Source organism: Canis lupus, chromosome 7, assembly GCF_011100685.1.
Source record: "Canis lupus familiaris isolate Mischka breed German Shepherd chromosome 7, alternate assembly UU_Cfam_GSD_1.0, whole genome shotgun sequence".
Lineage (NCBI taxonomy): Eukaryota > Metazoa > Chordata > Mammalia > Carnivora > Canidae > Canis > Canis lupus.
The window spans coordinates 44,994,612-45,014,505 of NC_049228.1; the positions used below are offsets into that span (position 1 = coordinate 44,994,612).

The 19,894-nt window shown below is 36.7% G+C and overlaps 1 protein-coding gene across 4 annotated transcripts in view; it reads right to left on the reverse strand.

Annotated features, from left to right (window-relative positions):
* Positions 1-19,894, reverse strand: part of C7H18orf25 (chromosome 7 C18orf25 homolog) — an 80,806-nt gene that overhangs the window by 13,765 nt on the left and 47,147 nt on the right. For 3 of the 4 annotated variants that reach the window (XM_038543368.1, XM_038543367.1, XM_038543369.1), the window contains exon 3: positions 9,860-10,042. The exons of the other annotated variant lie outside the window; for it this stretch is intronic. In XM_038543368.1, the coding sequence (XP_038399296.1) occupies positions 9,860-10,042 (183 nt within the window). The remainder of the gene's footprint in view (positions 1-9,859; positions 10,043-19,894) is intronic. 4 annotated transcript variants of the gene reach the window in all.

A 19,894-nucleotide genomic window follows, 5' to 3' on the forward strand; every position in this document is an offset into this window, starting at 1 on the left:
CTTCCCCACCCCTACCCCTTCACATTAGTTATTCCAATGCTTCAAGGTCACTGAGAAACCTTGTACTTTTATATTCCTGTGAACTTTTAGCATACTTGGAAAGTTACAGACAGTCCCAAAGCAAAAGCCTTCTAATTTTTACACTCTCTGCTCCTGTAGTTCCACCTCTGAGAACATAGCCTAAGGGAAAAACTTTAAATAAGCAAAATGCTATGATGTCCAAAGACAGTGACTACAGTCTATGTAGAAACTTGGGGAAGCGTATGCATAACACAGCAAGTGTCACATATGGCTCTATAAAAATATTTTGGTGCTGGATGAAAGCTGGTCAAAAGCAATCAAACTTGAATACAACTGTGGGTCTTTTTTTTTTTTTTTTCAATTCTTTATTATTATTACTTTCTTAAGTTGACTATGATGCGTATGAGAAAACAGAAGACCACAAAGCTTCAAATGGCTTCCAGATACAATTAGTGATTGAGATTACATTACAGTCTGCAAGGGCTTGTTAACTTTCTGTATTAAAGAATACCAGAAACAGGATCCTAAATATTGGCAGTGGGTAAATAACTCTGAATCCTACAAGCATATGAAAGGCACCGTTCATCAGACAAAACTCAGTTTTGTTAAATCTGGAGTGGTTGCTTATATGGAGTATGGTAAATCTTGATTTGGTAAACTAAGATTCTTGCTCTGACCCTGATACCTTGCTTTTGTCCAATTTCTAGTTCAATGTTGAGGTTACAACTTACCAACACACTGTTCCTACCACACTGCTAGGAATACAAATGGATAGTCTCTTTTTTCAAACCTTCAACTTGTCCATATTCAATCTTCTGAGCAGCCTTGCTTTGTGCAACTGTAACAATCTACCTCATCTACTTGTTCCTACAATAAATACTTGTTTATGAGAGGCTGTGCACCAGGTGCTAGGAATGGTACAGAGGACAAAGACAGGAGGTAAAGAGAGTCTACCCTCAAGGAGCTCATAATATACTCAAGGATTATAAAAAGCAGTCTATTATACTATGGCATGGAAAAATGCTCAGTTAGGAAGGTAAGGAGTGCATTTAAAGGTATAGAAAAGGGAAATTTCCCGGACTTAGGAATAATCAAAGACACTGAGCTCTTAGGGAAGAGCAGGCACAGGTGAGGAAAAGCAGCAAGAAGGAACTCTTGTTGCTCTTTAAGGTATAAAAGTTCAGTGGAATGTGGGGTAAGGTAGTAAAAACAAGTAATGGGAAATGAGGCTGGTAAAGTCAGCAAAGCTCAGATCATGGTAAGAAGTCTGGACCTGACCTTGAGAAGTAGGAAACCACTGAAGAATTTAAGCAGTGACATGATCTGGTTTTCCATTTTTTAAATTTTCCTTTTGGAGTGTAAAAATGGAACTAATATCAGGGCAGGGAATATGAGAGGTAAGAAAATCAGTTAGACTGTTATAGTTTGCTGAGTGAGAAATGACTAAGTCTAAGCTAGGAAAGAAACAAAATGAGGGGATATTCTGTGTGTCTGAATACACAGAGGGTTAGTAATGCTGGGAATTAGGCAAATCAACAAACATACTTAGTAAAAAAATGATGGCTAGGTTTCTGCTTTAGGTAACTGGTTAGAATTACAGTGCCCTTCAGTGCACCAATGAACAGCTGACAGTGGCTGCTTAGGACATGACGAGGATGTGCCTCTAAGATGCCCAAGAGACAGCTGGAGGTACTGTTCTAAAGCTCAGGTCAAAGGTCCAGGGAGGAAAGAGCCCTCCAGTAATAGGTGGGAATTGGTAAAGGGCATCCAGAGGAGTGAAGAAAGCCTAAAACAGAACCACGATGAACACCAATAATTAAGGATGGGCAAGTGAAGGAGAGCTCACCAAGTTAAAGTGAGAGGTAGGAAAAAAACCTTCAAATATGAAGCCAGGACATCATGGAATGAGAATTTATAGGAAGAAGTGCTTACCAATGCCCTACAGAGAGGTCCAATGAGAAAAAGGACTAGGTAGGGTCCACTAGAATCAGCAATAAGATGACCATACATACACCATGTCTAGAAGAGCCTCAGAGGAGTGACAGGGCTAAAGCCAATGTAGCAAAGCAAACTGAAGAATAATGGAAAGGAATGAAGAACAGACACATTTTAAATAGTTTGGGGCTATGAAGAAAAATGCAACAGGATAGTACTGAGAAAGAAAAAATGGATTTGAGGGAGAGGGATATGTGTACATGAGGAATTTTAAAAGATGGGAGAAACCCAGCCATATTTGGAAAAAAGGCAGAGAACAAACAGGTGTGATGGCAGAAGGCTGAGGCAATGTTCATCTGTGAAGATTGCGGCAAGGCCACATGCAGAACACAGGTGTGGGTAGGGATTCAGAAAAGTGAAGTAACCACTATGAAGACAGAACACTGCCTAAGGAAAGACAGGATCTGCTGGGCAGCCCTGTGAGGCTCAAGATTAGAAAGCTAACTCAGGGATCCCTGGGTGGCGCAGCGGTTTAGCGCCTGCCTTTGGCCCGGGGCGTGATCCTGGAGACCTGGGATCGGATCCCACGTCGGGCTCCCTGCCTGCTTCTCCCTCTGCCCGTGTCTCTGCCTCTATCTGTGTGTGTGTGTGTGTATGTGATTATCATGAATAAATAAATAAAATCTTAAAAAAAAAAAAAGAAAGAAAGAAAGAAAGCTAACTCAATCCTTGATTCTGCCACTATGTGATTTTCTCCAGCTATGCTAAACAGCATGATACAGACTGCAAGTGTGCATCCAGGGATCAGACTTTGCCAGCTGGGTACAGACTTTCCCTGAGTTGGGGATATGGGACAGGAGAGCTGGGCCTAAACATGCTGGGGCCGGGAAGAAGTGAAGCTAGCAGTCGGCTGGCAAAGGACTGGCTGATGAGTCAGTGAGGCGGGAGAACAGTATATGGGAAGTAACAGCATCAGAGTATACAGGAGCCCCCGTGGAAAAGGAGAAAGCAAGAGGGAGAGGTAGGAGGAAAACCAGTGATTACATGAAGTAAACCACTGTAATTCCATCCTGTTGGCCATCCACAAGCACAAGCCTCTGGGACCCATCCATTGCTCTTCTTTATCATCCTCCACTCCACTGCTATTCTCCTTTGCTCCAGCCACCCACTATTTACCTTCCTACAACTTTTCCACTGCCCTCTGGAAGGTCAGATCCATGGAAGACTGCATGAACTTTTCACTTCCCTGTGTAAACCTGACTCTTCTGAAAATGCCAACGACCCTGTAGTCCTTGGAAGCTGCTCCTACACCTCAGTTTGGGGACTAGAATCACTTATAAATATTGCCCTGCATCCTCATGTACCAAAACCTTCCAGGGCGCTTCCCTCTCGCTGCCAAATACTAACTACGGGATAGTTTCACCCCTCCATAAAACATTACTGGCACCTGGCTGTTTCTCTCTCTCTCTCCACTTTAAGTCCTGCTACAATGCTCACTTATTACTATATGAGTATTCATTATTTATGTGGACAACCACCCCCAAATTCTCCATGCCTACTCTCTAAGGAGCTGAGCCTCAAGAGGCACTTAAAACTCCCTGTGGTAGATTCATAACAAGAGGCTCAGCCCTTACCATTCTAAAAATAAACAAGATAACTGAATTAAACCAAACTAAAAAGGCAGATTTTAGGGATCATGGTTGCTATAACTAAACTATTCTTCCTTGATTACTCAAATCTTTTATTTATTTTTATTTTTTTTAAGATTTTATTTATTTATTCATGATAGTCACAGAGAGAGAGAGAGAGGCAGAGACACAGGCAGAGGGAGAAGCAGGCTCCATGCACCGGGAGCCCGACGTGGGATTCGATCCCGGGTCTCCAGGATCGCGCCCTGGGCCAAAGGCAGGCGCCAAACCGCTGCGCCACCCAGGGATCCTACTCAAATCTTTTAAACAGTAATTAAAGAAACCAAGACGAGAATACAACAGAATTAGGGACACCTGGATGGCTCAGTGGTTGAACATCTGCCTTCGGCTCATCCCAGGGTCCTGGGATTGAGTCCCGCATCAGGGTCCCCAAGGGGAGTCTGCTTCTCCGTCTGCCTATATCTCTGCCTCTCTGTCTCTCATGAATGGATAAATAAAATGAGGAGGAGGGGGAGGAGGAGGAGGAGGACGACTACGACAATAGAATATTTTAGCACTCTGTGCTAAGTTCTATCTCCATAATTCTAATTTTTTAAATTATTTTTTTATTTGAGGGTAGCCCACAGCTCTAATTCATAATTCCAACTAATGAAACATTATTCATGAGTGAGACAAACCCTCAGTCATCAGTATTTCTGAATAACCACTCTTCACTTCACTGATGAGGCCCCTCATCCTGACTTAGCCTCATTTCAAATGTGGAAATATCCTCACTTTGCCTCTTTTTTTAAAGAAAGGAGAAGGAAAAAAAAAAAAAAACAGGAAGAAATGAAAAATTACTATGCTTTTTGCTCAAAATTTTAGTAACTTTTTTTTTTTTTAATTTATGCTAGTCCCAGATAGAGAGGCAGAGACACAGGCAGAGGGAGAAGCAGGCTCCATGCACCGGGAGCCCAATGTGGGATTCGATCCCGGGTCTCCAGGATCACGCCCTGGGCCAAAGGCAGGCGCTAAACTGCTGCGCCACCCAGGGATCCCAAATTTTTAGTATCTTAAGAAAAACAAGGCAACTATCGTCAATATTTAAGATTCTTCTAAATTTATTCATCCACTATGGATCCAGAAACTAGTAATTTACATATTGCCTTCACATTATTACATCAATTCAAACCATTTTGGCAGTGTGATTTGGGCCATAAAACTCTATTTATAGAATTTGTGTGACATTCAAAAACTGATCACTTAAAATCAGGGTCTGCTCTTGTAGCCAGTATCTTTATTCTTTCATCTCTCAGTATAAAATAAAACAAGGGACACTGGGGTTAACTGATCCAGGCTAAAGACACATTTCCTGGTGAATGTTAACTCTAGACTAATGGTTGTGAGAGTTTTGCCACATTTCCTGTCAGAGCCATTAGATAAAATGTGCCACTGAGATAGCTGTGACCCCACCAAGTTTATGGGATGCCATGCGCTACAAGAGATGCCAAGGCTTTCTCCAAGAGACAGGAATATATCCCCTCTTCTATTTCAGAGCCAAAGCAATTAGTCCTTTTCTCTCAATGTCCCTCTTCAGTATGTCAAACATTCCTCTGGAAGCTCCTGTGCAGAGCTTCTTCACATTCTCTGGCCTTGGGGCCATCCTCCACTGTCATCCCTCCAACTGGTGACCTACAGAAATCCAATGACAGAGCAATGGCTAAAGCATACACAAAACTGAATCTCAAGATGCTCTGGGGTTCTCAAATACTGTCAAGTGGCAATAATTCTTCCTGTTCTAGGACAAGAATAAGCCTTGTAGAAAAAGTGTAAATACCACAATCACCTTATAATAAACTGAAAACAAATCAGAGGACTTAACTATTGGGACAGCTGACTGTCTCTGTGTAGCTCTTGGCCTGTGTAGCTCTTTGGAAAGATAACTTCTTTCACCATGAGAAAATCCTAAATTTTTGTCTTCCCACTACAGATCTTTTCAACACACAAGTCAGAAAGAAACAGCATAAAAAAGTAGTAACTAAATTATCATGGTAAGCATTTACTTTTTGTCTTCAAAAGAAGTTAGCTACTTTTTAAATCATAGATCTACTGGGTAAGAACTAGTCCAAAGCCAATTTGCAGCACATTGAAGGAAATTATTACATATTGGATGACAGCAGCATATTAGGTATAAAAAATGTTAATATCTTGTCACTATTCATTTAGCTTGAAAACAAGTCAATTATTACCCTTGTATTTATTTTTCCAGTAAGAATAGGAAAAAATAACTTTAAAAAGTAGAGGAAGAATGGGGATCCCTGAGTGGCTCAGTGGTTTGACACCTGCCTTTGGCCCAGGGCGTGATCCTGGAGCCCTGGGATCGAGTCCTGCGTCAGACTCCCGGCATGGAGCCTGATTCTCCTTCTGCCTGTGTCTCTGCCCTCTCTCTCTCTCTCTCTTTCTATGTCTATCACAAATAAATAAAAATCTTAAAAATAAATAAAATAAAAAAATAGAGGAAGAATAAGTCAGAAATCTAAAATCTTATAGTTCATAAGAACCAAGTAAAAACAAGCGAAACTTGACCAAATTTGATCTCCTTCACAAGACTGATACCATTGACTTCAAAGTGCTAAGAAGAGAAACATGGCCATTCTGGTCTGATTGTAAAAATTAAGCCATTTTCCTAACTACTGGCACAGTTTCTTCAACATGTCCAACACAAGAGTTACCTGGGGGTGATTACTAAAATCGGATTTTCCAGACCCCATACCAGATTTACCGAATCTTCAAGAAGAAATTCAGGATTCTTAATTTTCATAAGCACCTCGGTAATTTTTATGCTCAGGCCAAGCACAGGAAATTCCTGTGGCCAGAGCAACTCATTCCAGGGCAGAACAATAAATTAGAAATTCACTGATTAGGTCCATTAATCACTTCCTTACTTAGCCTACTTTAGCATAAATATATTAACATAATGCCAGCCAGCATTCCTGACAATACTGTGTGCTGTATTTTGTACTAAGTATATTATAGACATTATTTTACCTAATGGAACCATAACCTTTCTGGCTGGATACTAGTTTCATTCTAGTTTGTGGATAGGAAAAACTGAGGCTTTATGTAATTTATCTTGATTTCACACAGTATGTAAGTGGCTACTCGTTCAAACTAGGATGATGCTGGCAGCAGGCTGCCACCTACTACCCCATTTAATTCCAGCATCAAGAAAGATGAAGTAGGAGCACCTGGGTGGCTCAGTCAGTTAAGCATCTGCCTTCTGCTCAGGTCATGATCCCAAGGGTCCTGGAATCGAGCGCTGCATCAGGCTCTCTGCTCAGAGCCTGCTTCTCCCTCTCGCTCTCCCACCACTCTGCCTACTTGTTCTATCTGTCAAATAAAATCTTTAACAAACAAAGAAAGAGAGACAGAGAAAAAGAAAGTAAACATAGGGCAAGAGTGGAAATGGAAAGCTTAGGTCTCCTGTTGAGCAGTGGTTTTCCAATTTTAATTCTTTTCCTTGGTTTAAACTAAAACTGAAGAGTAAAAACTTTTTTCCATACAGGAACATCATCTAATTGCTTGGAAAAAGAGGCAAGCTACTCTATTTCCAATGATTACTTTTAGCATCCTAAATGGAGTGGGGCTGCACATCTGGTTAACCCCTGAAGTTTGTTCACGGTGACTGGGTTTTTTAGTTTGTTGGGAGGGAAAGTAGGATCATTTAACCATTAGAACACACTTATCTTAAACCACAAGAACAACCATTTCATTGATACTAATAGTTCAAATCTCAAAACTATAAACTGGTAAGCATAAATTCTGTTAACATTTTGTTGTGGCACTGTAAGTATATTCAAAATTTGCAAGATGGGTTTCCACTATGACAATTATATCAAGAGTACAGTGTATTAATTATTAAGTTTTACTACTCACGGACCTGTACTGTCAGATTTAGAACAAAAAGAATGAGTCAATATATGGCTTCATACGAAAATGTGATGAGGATCTATTGAACAGTGATGATATACAAAAATCTACACACAATACACGGCCCAATACACAATATGTTCTCTACATATTATATCCTAGAGAAATTAATCACATCCATGTACCAAGAGACATGTTATAAGAAATATTAATGGTAGGATCATTTGGATTAGCACCCTAAATGTCCAATAAAAAGAATGGGTAAGTCAACTGTGATATGTTCATACAGTGAATACTAAATAGCAGTGAAAAATGCTTATCAACAAAAATAAAACACATGTTGAAAACAGCAAGTTACAAATTATTACCTTCAATGTAATACCATACACGTTTGTTTATAGATCCATAACAAATGCAGTAAAAATATAAAGAAACAACACACAGGCAAATACCAAATACCAAATTCAGGACAGCTTTGGAATGGAGAGGGAAAAGGAAAGGGAACAGAGTTGAAGCCATGGATGTTTCCCTCACATATTTTTGTAATGCTTCATTTTTTAATAATGGTGCTAGGTACCTGACTGATACATCTTAAAACTTTGTATGACTGAATTCAAAAAAAATCAAAATTAGATTTAAGTACACAAAGGCTAGCAATGTTTTAAACAATCAAGCTAACAATTACTTGAATCTTAAAATGTGATGCCAGCCCCACACTGGTGACTTTAAGACACACCTTTGCACTATCAGGTTGAATTGTCTGAATCTGTTAGGTTTGCTGTAGGTCAAAAAGTCAAATATTAGTAATTCCACATGGCTCAAACTAGTATTAAAATTCTCTCTACATGAAAGACAAAACAATAATCATTCATATTTTCCCCAAGACTTTACTATACAGCGATCTACATTTAACGGCAAGACTAAGATACAGGGAAATAAGAGTGAAGTAGAATGGATCACTGGTCAACAAATGAAAAAAGAAGATAAACTATCCAGTGTACAGAACAAAATTCATATAACTTAGAAATACATATTGCACAAAATGTGGTCTAACTACTCTCCTTTCATATATAATATTACTGCTCAATTTTTAAAAGTACTTATTATTAGTAAATCCTTAAAAGATCCTTGTTGGGCAAAGCAAGTATTTATACATATAAATATTGAAATCCAAAGGAGAAACACCTTGTCCAAGGTCAAAAAGGCAGTTAGCAGACAAAAGATATTTAAAACTTAATTCAGGTCGTACTCCAAAATTGGCTACAATAAATCAAGCAGAAACTCAACAAGTAAAAGATTTTTATTTTGTTCCAATCAAAGATTATGGAAGGAAGAATTAAGGACAATGATCTATGGAGTTCTGTCTCCTTTTTTATTTCCCAGCAATTTCAATATAAAAAGTTCTAAACCCACTATTATTTTTGTAAAACTCATTTGCCATAAACATAATATTTTAGGTACTGATTAAGTTTTAAGATTAGCTCATAGAAGCTAATGCAATGCATAATTTAACTAGAAACTATAATCCTCTGTAACAATAAAGTAGGAAAATATACACTAAAAGCAGTCTCTCAACCCCCTCCCTCTCTTCTCAAACTTAAGTAGTAGTGCTTTAAGAAAAAGATTTAAGTGAGAAAGAATGTTGAAAAAAGTGCTGAGGAACACAATTAAGGAGACTAGAAGGCAATGGGCAATGCTTTCAAAAGCAATGCAATGGTTTCTTTTAGTGAATAAATATCACTCTTCAGAATCATCACAGAGCCCAGATAAATTATGCAAGACAGGGAGAGATTTTCCTGAGATACCAGAAGCAGAAACTGAAAGGAAAGCACTGGAAAAGACAAACGTGAGAACCACCCTAGAAGAACTGATAGGGACCTGGCACACCTAAAAGCAGAAGAAACAGTGAAGCGCCCGCCCCCCAACAGGAACAGTCCCTGGGGACAGGTTTAGTCAGCTCCCTCCCCAAACTGCAAGGTAAGGTCACAGTACTGATTAAGTGAGGGAAACATCTGAAGAAGAGGGGTGGGGAAGGGTATTAAGGCCATGTGGGTGGGTTTTAGTGTATGTTAAGCATTTTTAACCCAAGAAATAGGTCTATTGGAATCTACCTATGCCTACAATTATTTCTCATTTTTTGCTTCCTTCAAATGAGGAAAGATGAATGACATGCTACCCCCATCTCCTTTTCAGTTATAAATGGCACCCTGGATAGTCACAATCATCTAATGCCAGATGTCTCTTAGTTGGCCTGCCTTTATCGGCAGGGTTCACTACAAGGAAAACAGCTGCCAGGACACATGCACAGTACACCATTAGAGAAGGGGGAGGGGAGGGAGACCAACCTGCCTCCGCATTCAGCTCCTCTAGAAGCCCGCTGGTCCTCCAGGTAGCTCCTGTGTCCTGGCCTCCTACAGAATTACTGTGCTCTTGAACTACTGCAGCCGCCAATAAATTGTCCACATTTACCACTTCTGGGTCAGAGCTGGTGTCAGACATATCATAATGAGCTACAACTGGAGGTCCATCTAGGGAGGAAAGAAAATGTATACTTGTATCTAACTTCTGGGGTGAAAAATACTTCTGCAACTAAGAGCCCTCTAAATGCCAGTTGCCTTTATCTTAGTATTCTATCTGGTCAGAAAAGCTACACTTTATACAGCTGTATTTTGTACATGATGTGAAAGTGGAAAAAACCCAAGCTTATCAAGATGAGGGACACATTTGAAAAGGAGAAAAGGAGATAATGAAGAACAGAAGACAAGACTATACTGAACAAAGTTACATTGAATTCTTGTCATACTTCTAAAGAGCAAAAGACGACTCCACAGAGAAAACTGATTTTTTAAAGGAAAAAAACTGATGCAAACTATTAAAACTCAATTTATAGTTTTTAAGAGAATCAATCTAGTTCTTTTTCTTAGTAGCTAATGCTTAAAGGTCACTACTAGATTCAGAGAAGAAAAATGCATATTTTCCTATTTTAAAGAAATAAGGCTAACACTAAGAGCTCTACTTAACTATGTCCAAAGCCCCTTACAAATATCAGGGATGTTATGCATTTTACAACATTCTACAAAAAGACAATACTCACAAAATCCACCTTCAGGATTTTGCTTTAGATGTCTTGTTAGGGATATTTAAATTTTATTTTCCCTGAGAAAGACAACCAGCTCACTCTCTAAGGCAACAATATGCAACCTTATGGGTTATTTTAGAGGAAGATATTAAAGTTCTTACTGGAAAATAAGAGATCCCTTCTACCTCCAAATCACCCTAACTAGCTGAAAAAGGCAGCAGAGTTCCAGAGTAATTAAACTGCAGTGATTCATGCTAAAATAACTCAATATTCATGCTTGTAGAACAGATACATGCTTTAAAATGCTAATGCTACCCTTTCTAATGCAACAGCAAAAAGCAAAAATACAGTTTTCATTCAATTATCAAAAACATCCCTTACAACTATCTCCATTTTAGAACAAAGCAGAAATAAAGGAATGCAGTTTCTCTAACAGCTATTTATGAAGTGCAGGCAAATTATGTATTTCCATAAAGATTTATGATCAAGATTGTTTAACATTAAACATACCTATTTTATGAAACTCTTGACTATGAATACATATGCCAATGAATCATTAAAATAGAACACAATGAAGATTAGTTTTAATACAAACATCCATTGTGTAAATTGTCAGTGAACAAAAGATGGAACACATTTGGCGTATTTATCCCTTAAAGCAAAGTTCTCAAACCAGGGGTTTATGTAGCAACATTTTAAAAATAAAAATGACCAAATAAAAGCAAATGAGTTGTTAAGAGCCACAGTATAAAGAACAGACATGTCACAATATGAAATTCTGACGATCATGACAATTTCAGATGACTACTTAAAAATAATTTCCACTTCTCCCAAAAGGGCAAATCAAGTTCATAAAATTCAATAGTGTGGCCTCAATATCAGTTGGTAATGGATTTCAGCTCAAATAGCAAACAATTCATTCATGTTTGATATTTTTCTTTTCTAAAGAAGAAAAGAAAAGCTGTATCATTTATGGAGTTCTCGTCAGAGTTCAAAATGATTATTATGGAATCAAGATACTGTGTGATGTCGAAATACTCGGGTGCAGAAGATATGAGGGTCAAGTACAATATTGACTATTTGACCAAATGTTCTATTTTTAAAAGGGCTTTAGTTAAGTGTTTTTACCAAAATATTAATGACTTATCTTAAAATTTATACCACTGGTACCGTTCACAACCTCTTGCTCTCAAACACCCTCCTTCCCCCCACTGACAACCACCAAATTGAGACATCAGGTCAACAGTCAAGTCAAAATTGTACCACTCCTACATGTAGAATCATGCAAAGAATAGAGTTGTATATGTACATGCAGAGTTAACATCACCTACCCATGGCAATAACTTGTCTGAAAGTCTTCATCAGTAGGAAATACAAGCATAAACTTGTTATCTGGCTTCATTCTTGTATCTTCCATATTTCCAAACAGCAAACCTTATAGCTTAGCTTAAATTCAGTATTCATCATAAACAAAGACAACTGTAATATTTTCATATTTTAATTACACTTAAAAGTTAAAATAAATTATTATCAGGGTCATTTCTCATTTCCAGTATATCCAAAACGATGACAAGTCAATACTATACATATTTTAATAAAGGAATGGTTGCCTTTTTATCTTTTTTCCAACAAGAAACCACAATTAAGAATCTTGTGGTCCAAGTCATCTTGCACTCATCATTAGCAAACCAAGATTAAATAAGGTATGTTTCAAGCAGTTAGCATCAGGGATTGGACTTTAAACCACTAGGTATAAGCTAACTGATGGTAATAATTTGTGATATTCTTTTAAAAGTGATTCTTGCTGCACAGCAGAATTAAGAGACGAGTAAGATCCTGCAGTAATCTTATCTGCCTTTTAAAAGAAAGGGAGAAAAAAGCCACTGAGGAGGAGCTAGGAAAACTCAGCACATTAATAACAGAAGCAACGACTATGCTTCCAATCTGACTCGAACAATTCTTTACAGAATGGAATAAAGATGGAGATACCATCCATCCTCCTTCCCACTTGATTATTCCTCTATGCTGTTAAAACAAATACACTGCTACTAAGATTATTTTGACTTTCAAAAATATTAAAATAGCCCCTTCAAGTAGTTACACATAGAAACATTTCCAATTTAAAACTTAATCATTAATGTAAGCACATTCCATGTTACAGCATTTAAGGATTTCCATGTTACACCATTTAAGGATTAGCCAAACTGCCCTCTCCCATCTGCTAACCTTGAAGTCTGTCAAAGTCTTAAAACACAAATTTAAAATAATGAATTTACTAGCTTTTCTATAATCATTAAAAATACATCTCAAAAAGGTAACTTTAACACAATTAGTTAATAACTATTCGATCTGTGGTTAATCAAAGTGCTGTTTCTCCTCCTGACTGAAATATTTTGAACTTTTTGCTGTTCGTTAGAATTATAAGGCACGAAAAAATAAAAGTCAAGCAACCCATGGACTTTTTAGGAACATCAATTTGCCCATTTTATGCTAGAAATAGGTTTGTGCCCTCTTACTGACTTCCTAGCCTATAAACAGATTCTAATTTTTCAAATAAAATGTGTGTCTGTGTCATCACACATTCCTGATACAGTGAAGTTTACACTTTCTATGGACCTTAAACATTCTGTACTGTTGTCAAGTGATTAATTTCATGAATTACTTTTTTCAGTCAAATATGTTCTCTTAAATCTCACTGAAAAAATGTTAAATTAAAAAAAAAAAGAGGCCAAAAAAAAAACATCCACTACGTTTATTCCTGACAAACCCCTTTTCAAATTTGACAACCAAAAGCAGAGAACTTTAAAATTATGTAAGGTAGTAAATAATTTGCAATTCTTGTTTTACAGATGAGAGATTTAAGTCCCACTTAGATGGAACCAAAATCAATTATATTACAGGTGTTCAGTGTTGAGGGACTCAGGAATATACAGGAGACAGTAGCATAGGAAACACATATAGATCTTTGGCAGCAAACAAAGAGGTTAAGTCCTGCCAACTACTTAGCTGTAGGACTGTTTCTTCAGAGGGTTACAGCAAGAGTTAAAGATGACATAACAACATAATACTGGTCTATTGCCCCATCCTTCCATCATACTTAGCATCTGCCCTACTTTATTGTTTCTCTTTATGTGCAAATTCTGCTCTACAGAGCCTGCATGCAAGAAGTTGGGACTCCTGAGTGGCTCAGTGGTTGAGCATCTGCCTTCGGCTCAGGATGTGATCCCAAAGTCCTGGGATCCAGTCTCGCATTGGGCTCCCCACAGGAAGCCGGCTTCTCCCTCAGCCTATGTCTTTGACTCCCTCTGGGTGTCTCTCATGAATAATAAAATCTTATGGGGAAAAAAAAAAGCTTTGAGAAAACATCACTGCCTGCATTGGTGCCTCATATTTGATTGCCGAGATCACCGCAGATGGGGTTTTTGTACTTTTTGTCTAAAGTGTCACGTAAGAGCAGCCCAGGTGGCTCAGTGGTTTAGCACCACCTTCAGCCCAGGGCCTGATCCTGGAGACCCAGGATCGGGTCCCACGTTCAGGCTCCCTGCTTCTCTCTCTGCCTGTGTCTCTGCCTCTCTCTGTGTGTCTCTCATGAATAAATGAATAAAATCTTTTAAAAAATTAAAAAATAGGGATCCCTGGGTGGTGCAGTGGTTTAGCGCCTGCCTTTGGCCCAGGGCACGATCCTGGAGACCTGGGATCGAATCCCACGTCGGGCTCCTGGTGCATGGAGCCTGCTTCTCCCTCTGCCTATGTCTCTGCCTCTCTCTCTCTGTGTGCGTGACTATCATAAATAAATTAAAAAAAAAATTAAAAAATAAAGTGTCATGTCAGCTTGGGTGCATTCATATAAAAATGTTTCAAAGCCAAATAGAGATCATTTCTGGACTATTTCATATTTTGCATCATCCTTGCCTACAGACCCCTCACACTAACACAAGTGTTGTCAGTCTTCCAGGATGAGGGTATTCCTTTTGTATTCCAGACATCCTAGAAATGCCACTTCTCCTTCTCTTTTGACTAAGTATGAGGCCTAAGGAAAGGTGGAGCAATGGTCCAACAGATGCTTTGCCCCTTCAACTCCCATTTCTATGACTATAGTAATATACAATAAAGCCCAGAGAAAATTCCTTCTGTCATCCCTACTATATAAACTCCTGAAACCCCTCACGAGGAGAGGAAAACTCTATTTTGTTAGTCCCAAATTCCATTCAAACTCTACTGCCAGTCATTAAAGGGCCTAGGCCCAATGCCATTATCTACAACATCAAGACAATGGTGGAAATCACACTTGGCCTCAATCCAGATAGTCATATTCAAAACAGTTACACCTGAAAGGGTTCTTAGAAATTACCTACTCAAGTGATCTAAAAAGGGAGAGTGTGTGAGTGTGTGTGTGTGTGTGTGTGTGTGTTTGTGTGTGGTGGCCAGATGAGGGAATGAGGTGTGGGGGAATAAGATGTGGGTATGAGGAATTGAGGGAAAGGGTAAACCTCAAGAAGGAAACTTGCATATTAGTAGCATCTACTCAAGAAAAAAAGACTTCTTCATTACAGACCAAAATACTTAACAAAGTGAAAATTTATGCTTGCAATTGAGAATACTTGAGAATATTTATATTTTTATTACTATCAAAGGGTGTGTGCATATACACACACACACACAGAATATGAAGAAACAGAAAGCAGTCATTTTCAAAGCAGCTTTTGAAAAGACGAATAATTATATCTACCCGAAAAAAACAAAAATCTATATAGAAAAGTGCCATCTCTAGAAAAGCAGCTTTAAATACCAAAAACTGTGTGTATATATTTTCTGCAGAGTAATACCAAAAGCTATTTTGGTGAAAAGAAAAATGTCTGAGAAAACAAGGCTAAAGAGAAATAAAATCCACAATATGCACTGAAACTATATTTTAGCATTGTCGTTTTCATTCTTTAATTAAATTTTTACTTATTTTTAAAGTAATTTCTACACCCAATGCGGAGTTCGAACTTGGAAGCCCAAGATCAAGAGTCGCATGCTCCAACAATTGGAGCCAGCACCTGGCTTAATACCAGGCACCTGGTATTAAAGGATTTTCAAAAGAAAACTAAAGCAGTATCTATTTTGTACTTCTTCCATTATACTCATCTCAATTATTAAGATTCTTGAGATTATAAAGTTTGCAAAGTGTGAATTAAGCCCTAAGGGTTATATCTGTCCTTATATCAAATGGTAAATGACAGGTTGTTATGTCCAGCCAGAAAAGTTACCTGCGATACTGATAAGAGTTAATTTTGAAAGGACCAAAGAGATAAAAGCAAAAACTCAAGATTATCAGAGTAGTTAGAAAATTGATCTCAAGAAAGAAAATTTAACATTTCACCACTAACTACAAAGTTAGGAAAATTAGATTATTAAGTAACTTGGGTAATATATCTGGATATTCAAAAAACCCTAAAAATACAGAAACAGGGCACCTGAAGAGGTCACCATCTTTCAACTTATCTTCCTATTTCAGAAATAAACTCATAATCTTCTGCTTTAGGATTCAGATCTATAGAGAAAATTAAAATATCTGCACTCTATTCACAAAGAACACATAAATTAGATCGGATTTTAGCCACATCTCCAGGTCTTTGATCCCTACTAAAGACACACCTCCATTCCAGCTTTCTGATTACTCCTCGAAGTAGTCTAAATTCTGCTATTTTCCCAATATTCATCAATTTTTAAGAGGATAACTTAATAGGATACATATAGGAAAAGAATCTCAATACCTTTTGTATTAACATTGGTATTTATTTCATTTCTCAATATACTAACTACAAAAAAACCTGAAAATTATCTCAAAACATCATGTAAAATCTATTATTGATTATTCTTACTACAAACTAATACCATCATTTCATTACGGAAATGCAAGCTTCCTGACTCCCAAATAACTAATATGAATTAACTGGTAGAGAATTACTAATATAACCAATGCTGTCCTTAACAGAGTAACAAGAAACATTTCTTTTTTAAAACTTTTATTCATCTAGATTAGTTATTACACTTCAAATGCAGTTATTAGGTAAAAGATATAAAGAAAATGCAATAAAGTAAAAATCAGTTATTTGATAACATTCTCCCCAAATCTTAAAGTTGTAAGATTTCATTACCAAGAATATACTTCTTCAGATTATTATTCCTTCATTGTTTAGGATGTCTTATATTTTATGCTGTGGTAAATATAAGGTAGGAAAATCTACTCAATGCTAGTAAACTAAGAGTTTTCAATCCCCACCAACTTTCCTAAAATTCAGAGAAATTAAAAACAGAAATCAAGAAAAAAAATGAGAAGTGTAGAAACTTGGAAGTTATTCATGTTGTATACAATTCATTCTAGACAAGAATACAAATTTCTTATCCATACAATGATTATGGACACATATCATTTTTAGAAAGGATTGAGAAGAATTTTTCTTCGAGAACAATTTTTACTGAACATTAAAATAACTTTGTTTTATAAATTTGCTGAAATTGTTTCAATACTGTATTTTCTAACATGTAACATTCCACAAAATCTTTTTCATTGTCGCCACACTGTATTGTTTAAATAATTCAAACAGGAGAAAGGGAAATCAATATAAGCTAAACAAAACGTAACAGGTACAGTTAGTTTAAAAGGTCACTTCCATAAGACAGCTTGTCTACAACCTGTTATTATAAACAAGTGACAGCAAGGAACCTGTTTGCCATCTTTCCTATGACTTTCATGTAGCTATGCCATTAGGCAAATTCAGCTGTATATTAAAAATGAAACTTATCAGTAATATCAACTTGAGTTTTGTTCAACAAAAGGATTCACAATAGCATTTCTTTCATTAACAGATTTAATACATTTAAAATTATTTCATTTCTAATATTCTGCCTTGAATAAAAATTTTAAGAATAAATCTTAGGTAAATTGAGATATACCTAGACCCAAAGACCTGGATCTCGCTGTTAAATCTATATAGTGGAGAATGACAAAAGCAATGAAGCAAAATTATTTACTCAGTCTGCTAGTGGAATAAACGAGGTCAAAAACCTTTATTTGACAATTAAAAGAAAATCCACAAAGTCATGTTTTTCTTCAATTTAATCACCCTAACTAGGCTTATATGTGGGAAACTTTTTCTTACATACATATAGGAAGCAATGAATGGATACTGATGTGAATCCATTAAAATTCCTGTAAGACTACTACATAGTCCTCTGTCTCCAACAACTCTCAAGTAGAACATTAATAAAAATAGTCAATTCAGAATTCTGACAGTGGGCATATGCGTACACACACACATGCAAACACACACAACCTTAGGATGGGGGCTCATTCCTCTTATTTGGTAACAAGAAAACAGGCTTTTTCTCTTGGAGTCCCAAAATGACAGAATCCTTTGTTCTAAGTTAAAAAAAAAAAAAAAAAAAAAAAAAACCTTCATACAAAACAGTAAATCTTACGATTTTAATTTTGCTGTGTTGTGTTCTAAATTAAAATTTTATTTGGGCTTTTATTACACTCGTTTTTAATACTGTGCACAAAATACACATCAATACAATTAAGAGAGTTATTACCTAACAACTAATTCAAATAACCAGATAATTCTAATCAGCTGGTTAAATGCTTTTAAAATGATTAAAAATCTAATGTATTAGAACACTGAATTAGTACAAACTAGGCAGGAAGTAGTCTGTAGACATTATCAGAAAACACATTTACCTTTAGTGAGGGGATAATGCCTCCCTTTAAGGATCATCACCTAAGTCCACATGTACATATTAGAGAAATGACATGTTCAGATATGGGACTTTATTCTTAAATAAAAAGCATTTCAACCACATCTAGATTAATGTTTTAAGTTGAAAGAAGTTTCTTCCCAGCCTTAGCCCTTTATATACTACAAAAAGGTCCAAACAGGATACATTCTTACTCTTTGTAAAATTCTAGGAAAATTAAGGGAATTCAAGAGAAATTAGGGAAGACCACTAGGCACTTCTAAACCAAAACCTACATTAAAATGCCACCACATGATCTAAAAGTCATTCCCATTTCTTAGCTGTGGTCTTTATGAGTACAACAGTCCCCCTTTAACTGTGGTTTCACTTCCTTGGGCTCAGTTACCATCAGTCAACAGTGGTCAGGAAGCAGATGGTCCTCCTTCTGACAAATGATCAACAGCAGCCTAACAGTACGTCACAGAACTTGTGTCATTCACCTCACTTCCTCTAATCACGTACCCATTTTATCACCTCACACCATCACAAGAAAGGCAAGTACAGTATAATATTTTGAGACTACATTCACATAACTGATTTTAAATTATTGTAATATATTGTTCTATTTTATTATTGCTATTAATCTCTTACGGTGCCTAATTTACAAATTAAGCTTTATCACAGGCATGTTTGTAGAGGATAAACCAATATATGTTGAGTTTGATACTATCCATGGTTTCAGGCATCCATTGGGGTCTTGGAACATAACCCCCATGGAGGAGAGGGTATATTCTTAGGGATACAAACTTTGCCTCACTAAAGGAGAATTCAATAATCCACAACAAGAGTCATGTAAAAATAAGTATTAAAATTACTTCAATACTTGATACTTCTTTAAATATACATAATATAAAAACAAACTTTTTTGAGAGAGGAATTTTTAAATTGTGCAATCTGGGCAAAATGTAATCATTTTAAAGCACAACTCATATGAAAACTTACTGTTTTTCAAAATAATATTCCCTAAGACAACAACACATTTTCAAGGCACTGTGAGAAAATGAAAATCAGGATAAAATCTGCATGTATGTTTCTGCTACAAAATTATTCTTTAATTATTATTAAACAGACTGAACCACAAAGTGTCAAATTTTACTTTAGAATAAATTTTACTATTTTGGAATATATTCTATGAATGAAATCAATATATTTTAGTGTTCCTTTTCTTTCTACCAAAACCTCTTTTTACCTGTTTACCCAAAATTATGAGAAAGGCTTCTCAAAAGTATTAATGTTTAACATCTCCCAAATATCTTAAATGTTATTCCTACCCAGAATATCAATTATTAAAATTTTCTATTTTAAAAATTAAAAACATCAGTCCATGCTTAATATATCAAATATTAAATCAGGAAACAAAAAAAAAACCTGCCAAGAGCTTAATGCAGTTTATACATGCATAGAAAAGTATTCATGTTAACATGCAAAAGTTAACTTTTTTAATTTACTTTTTAAAGTAGGCTCCACGCCCAATGTGGGGTTTGAACTCACAACTCTGAGATGAAGAGCTGCAAGTTCT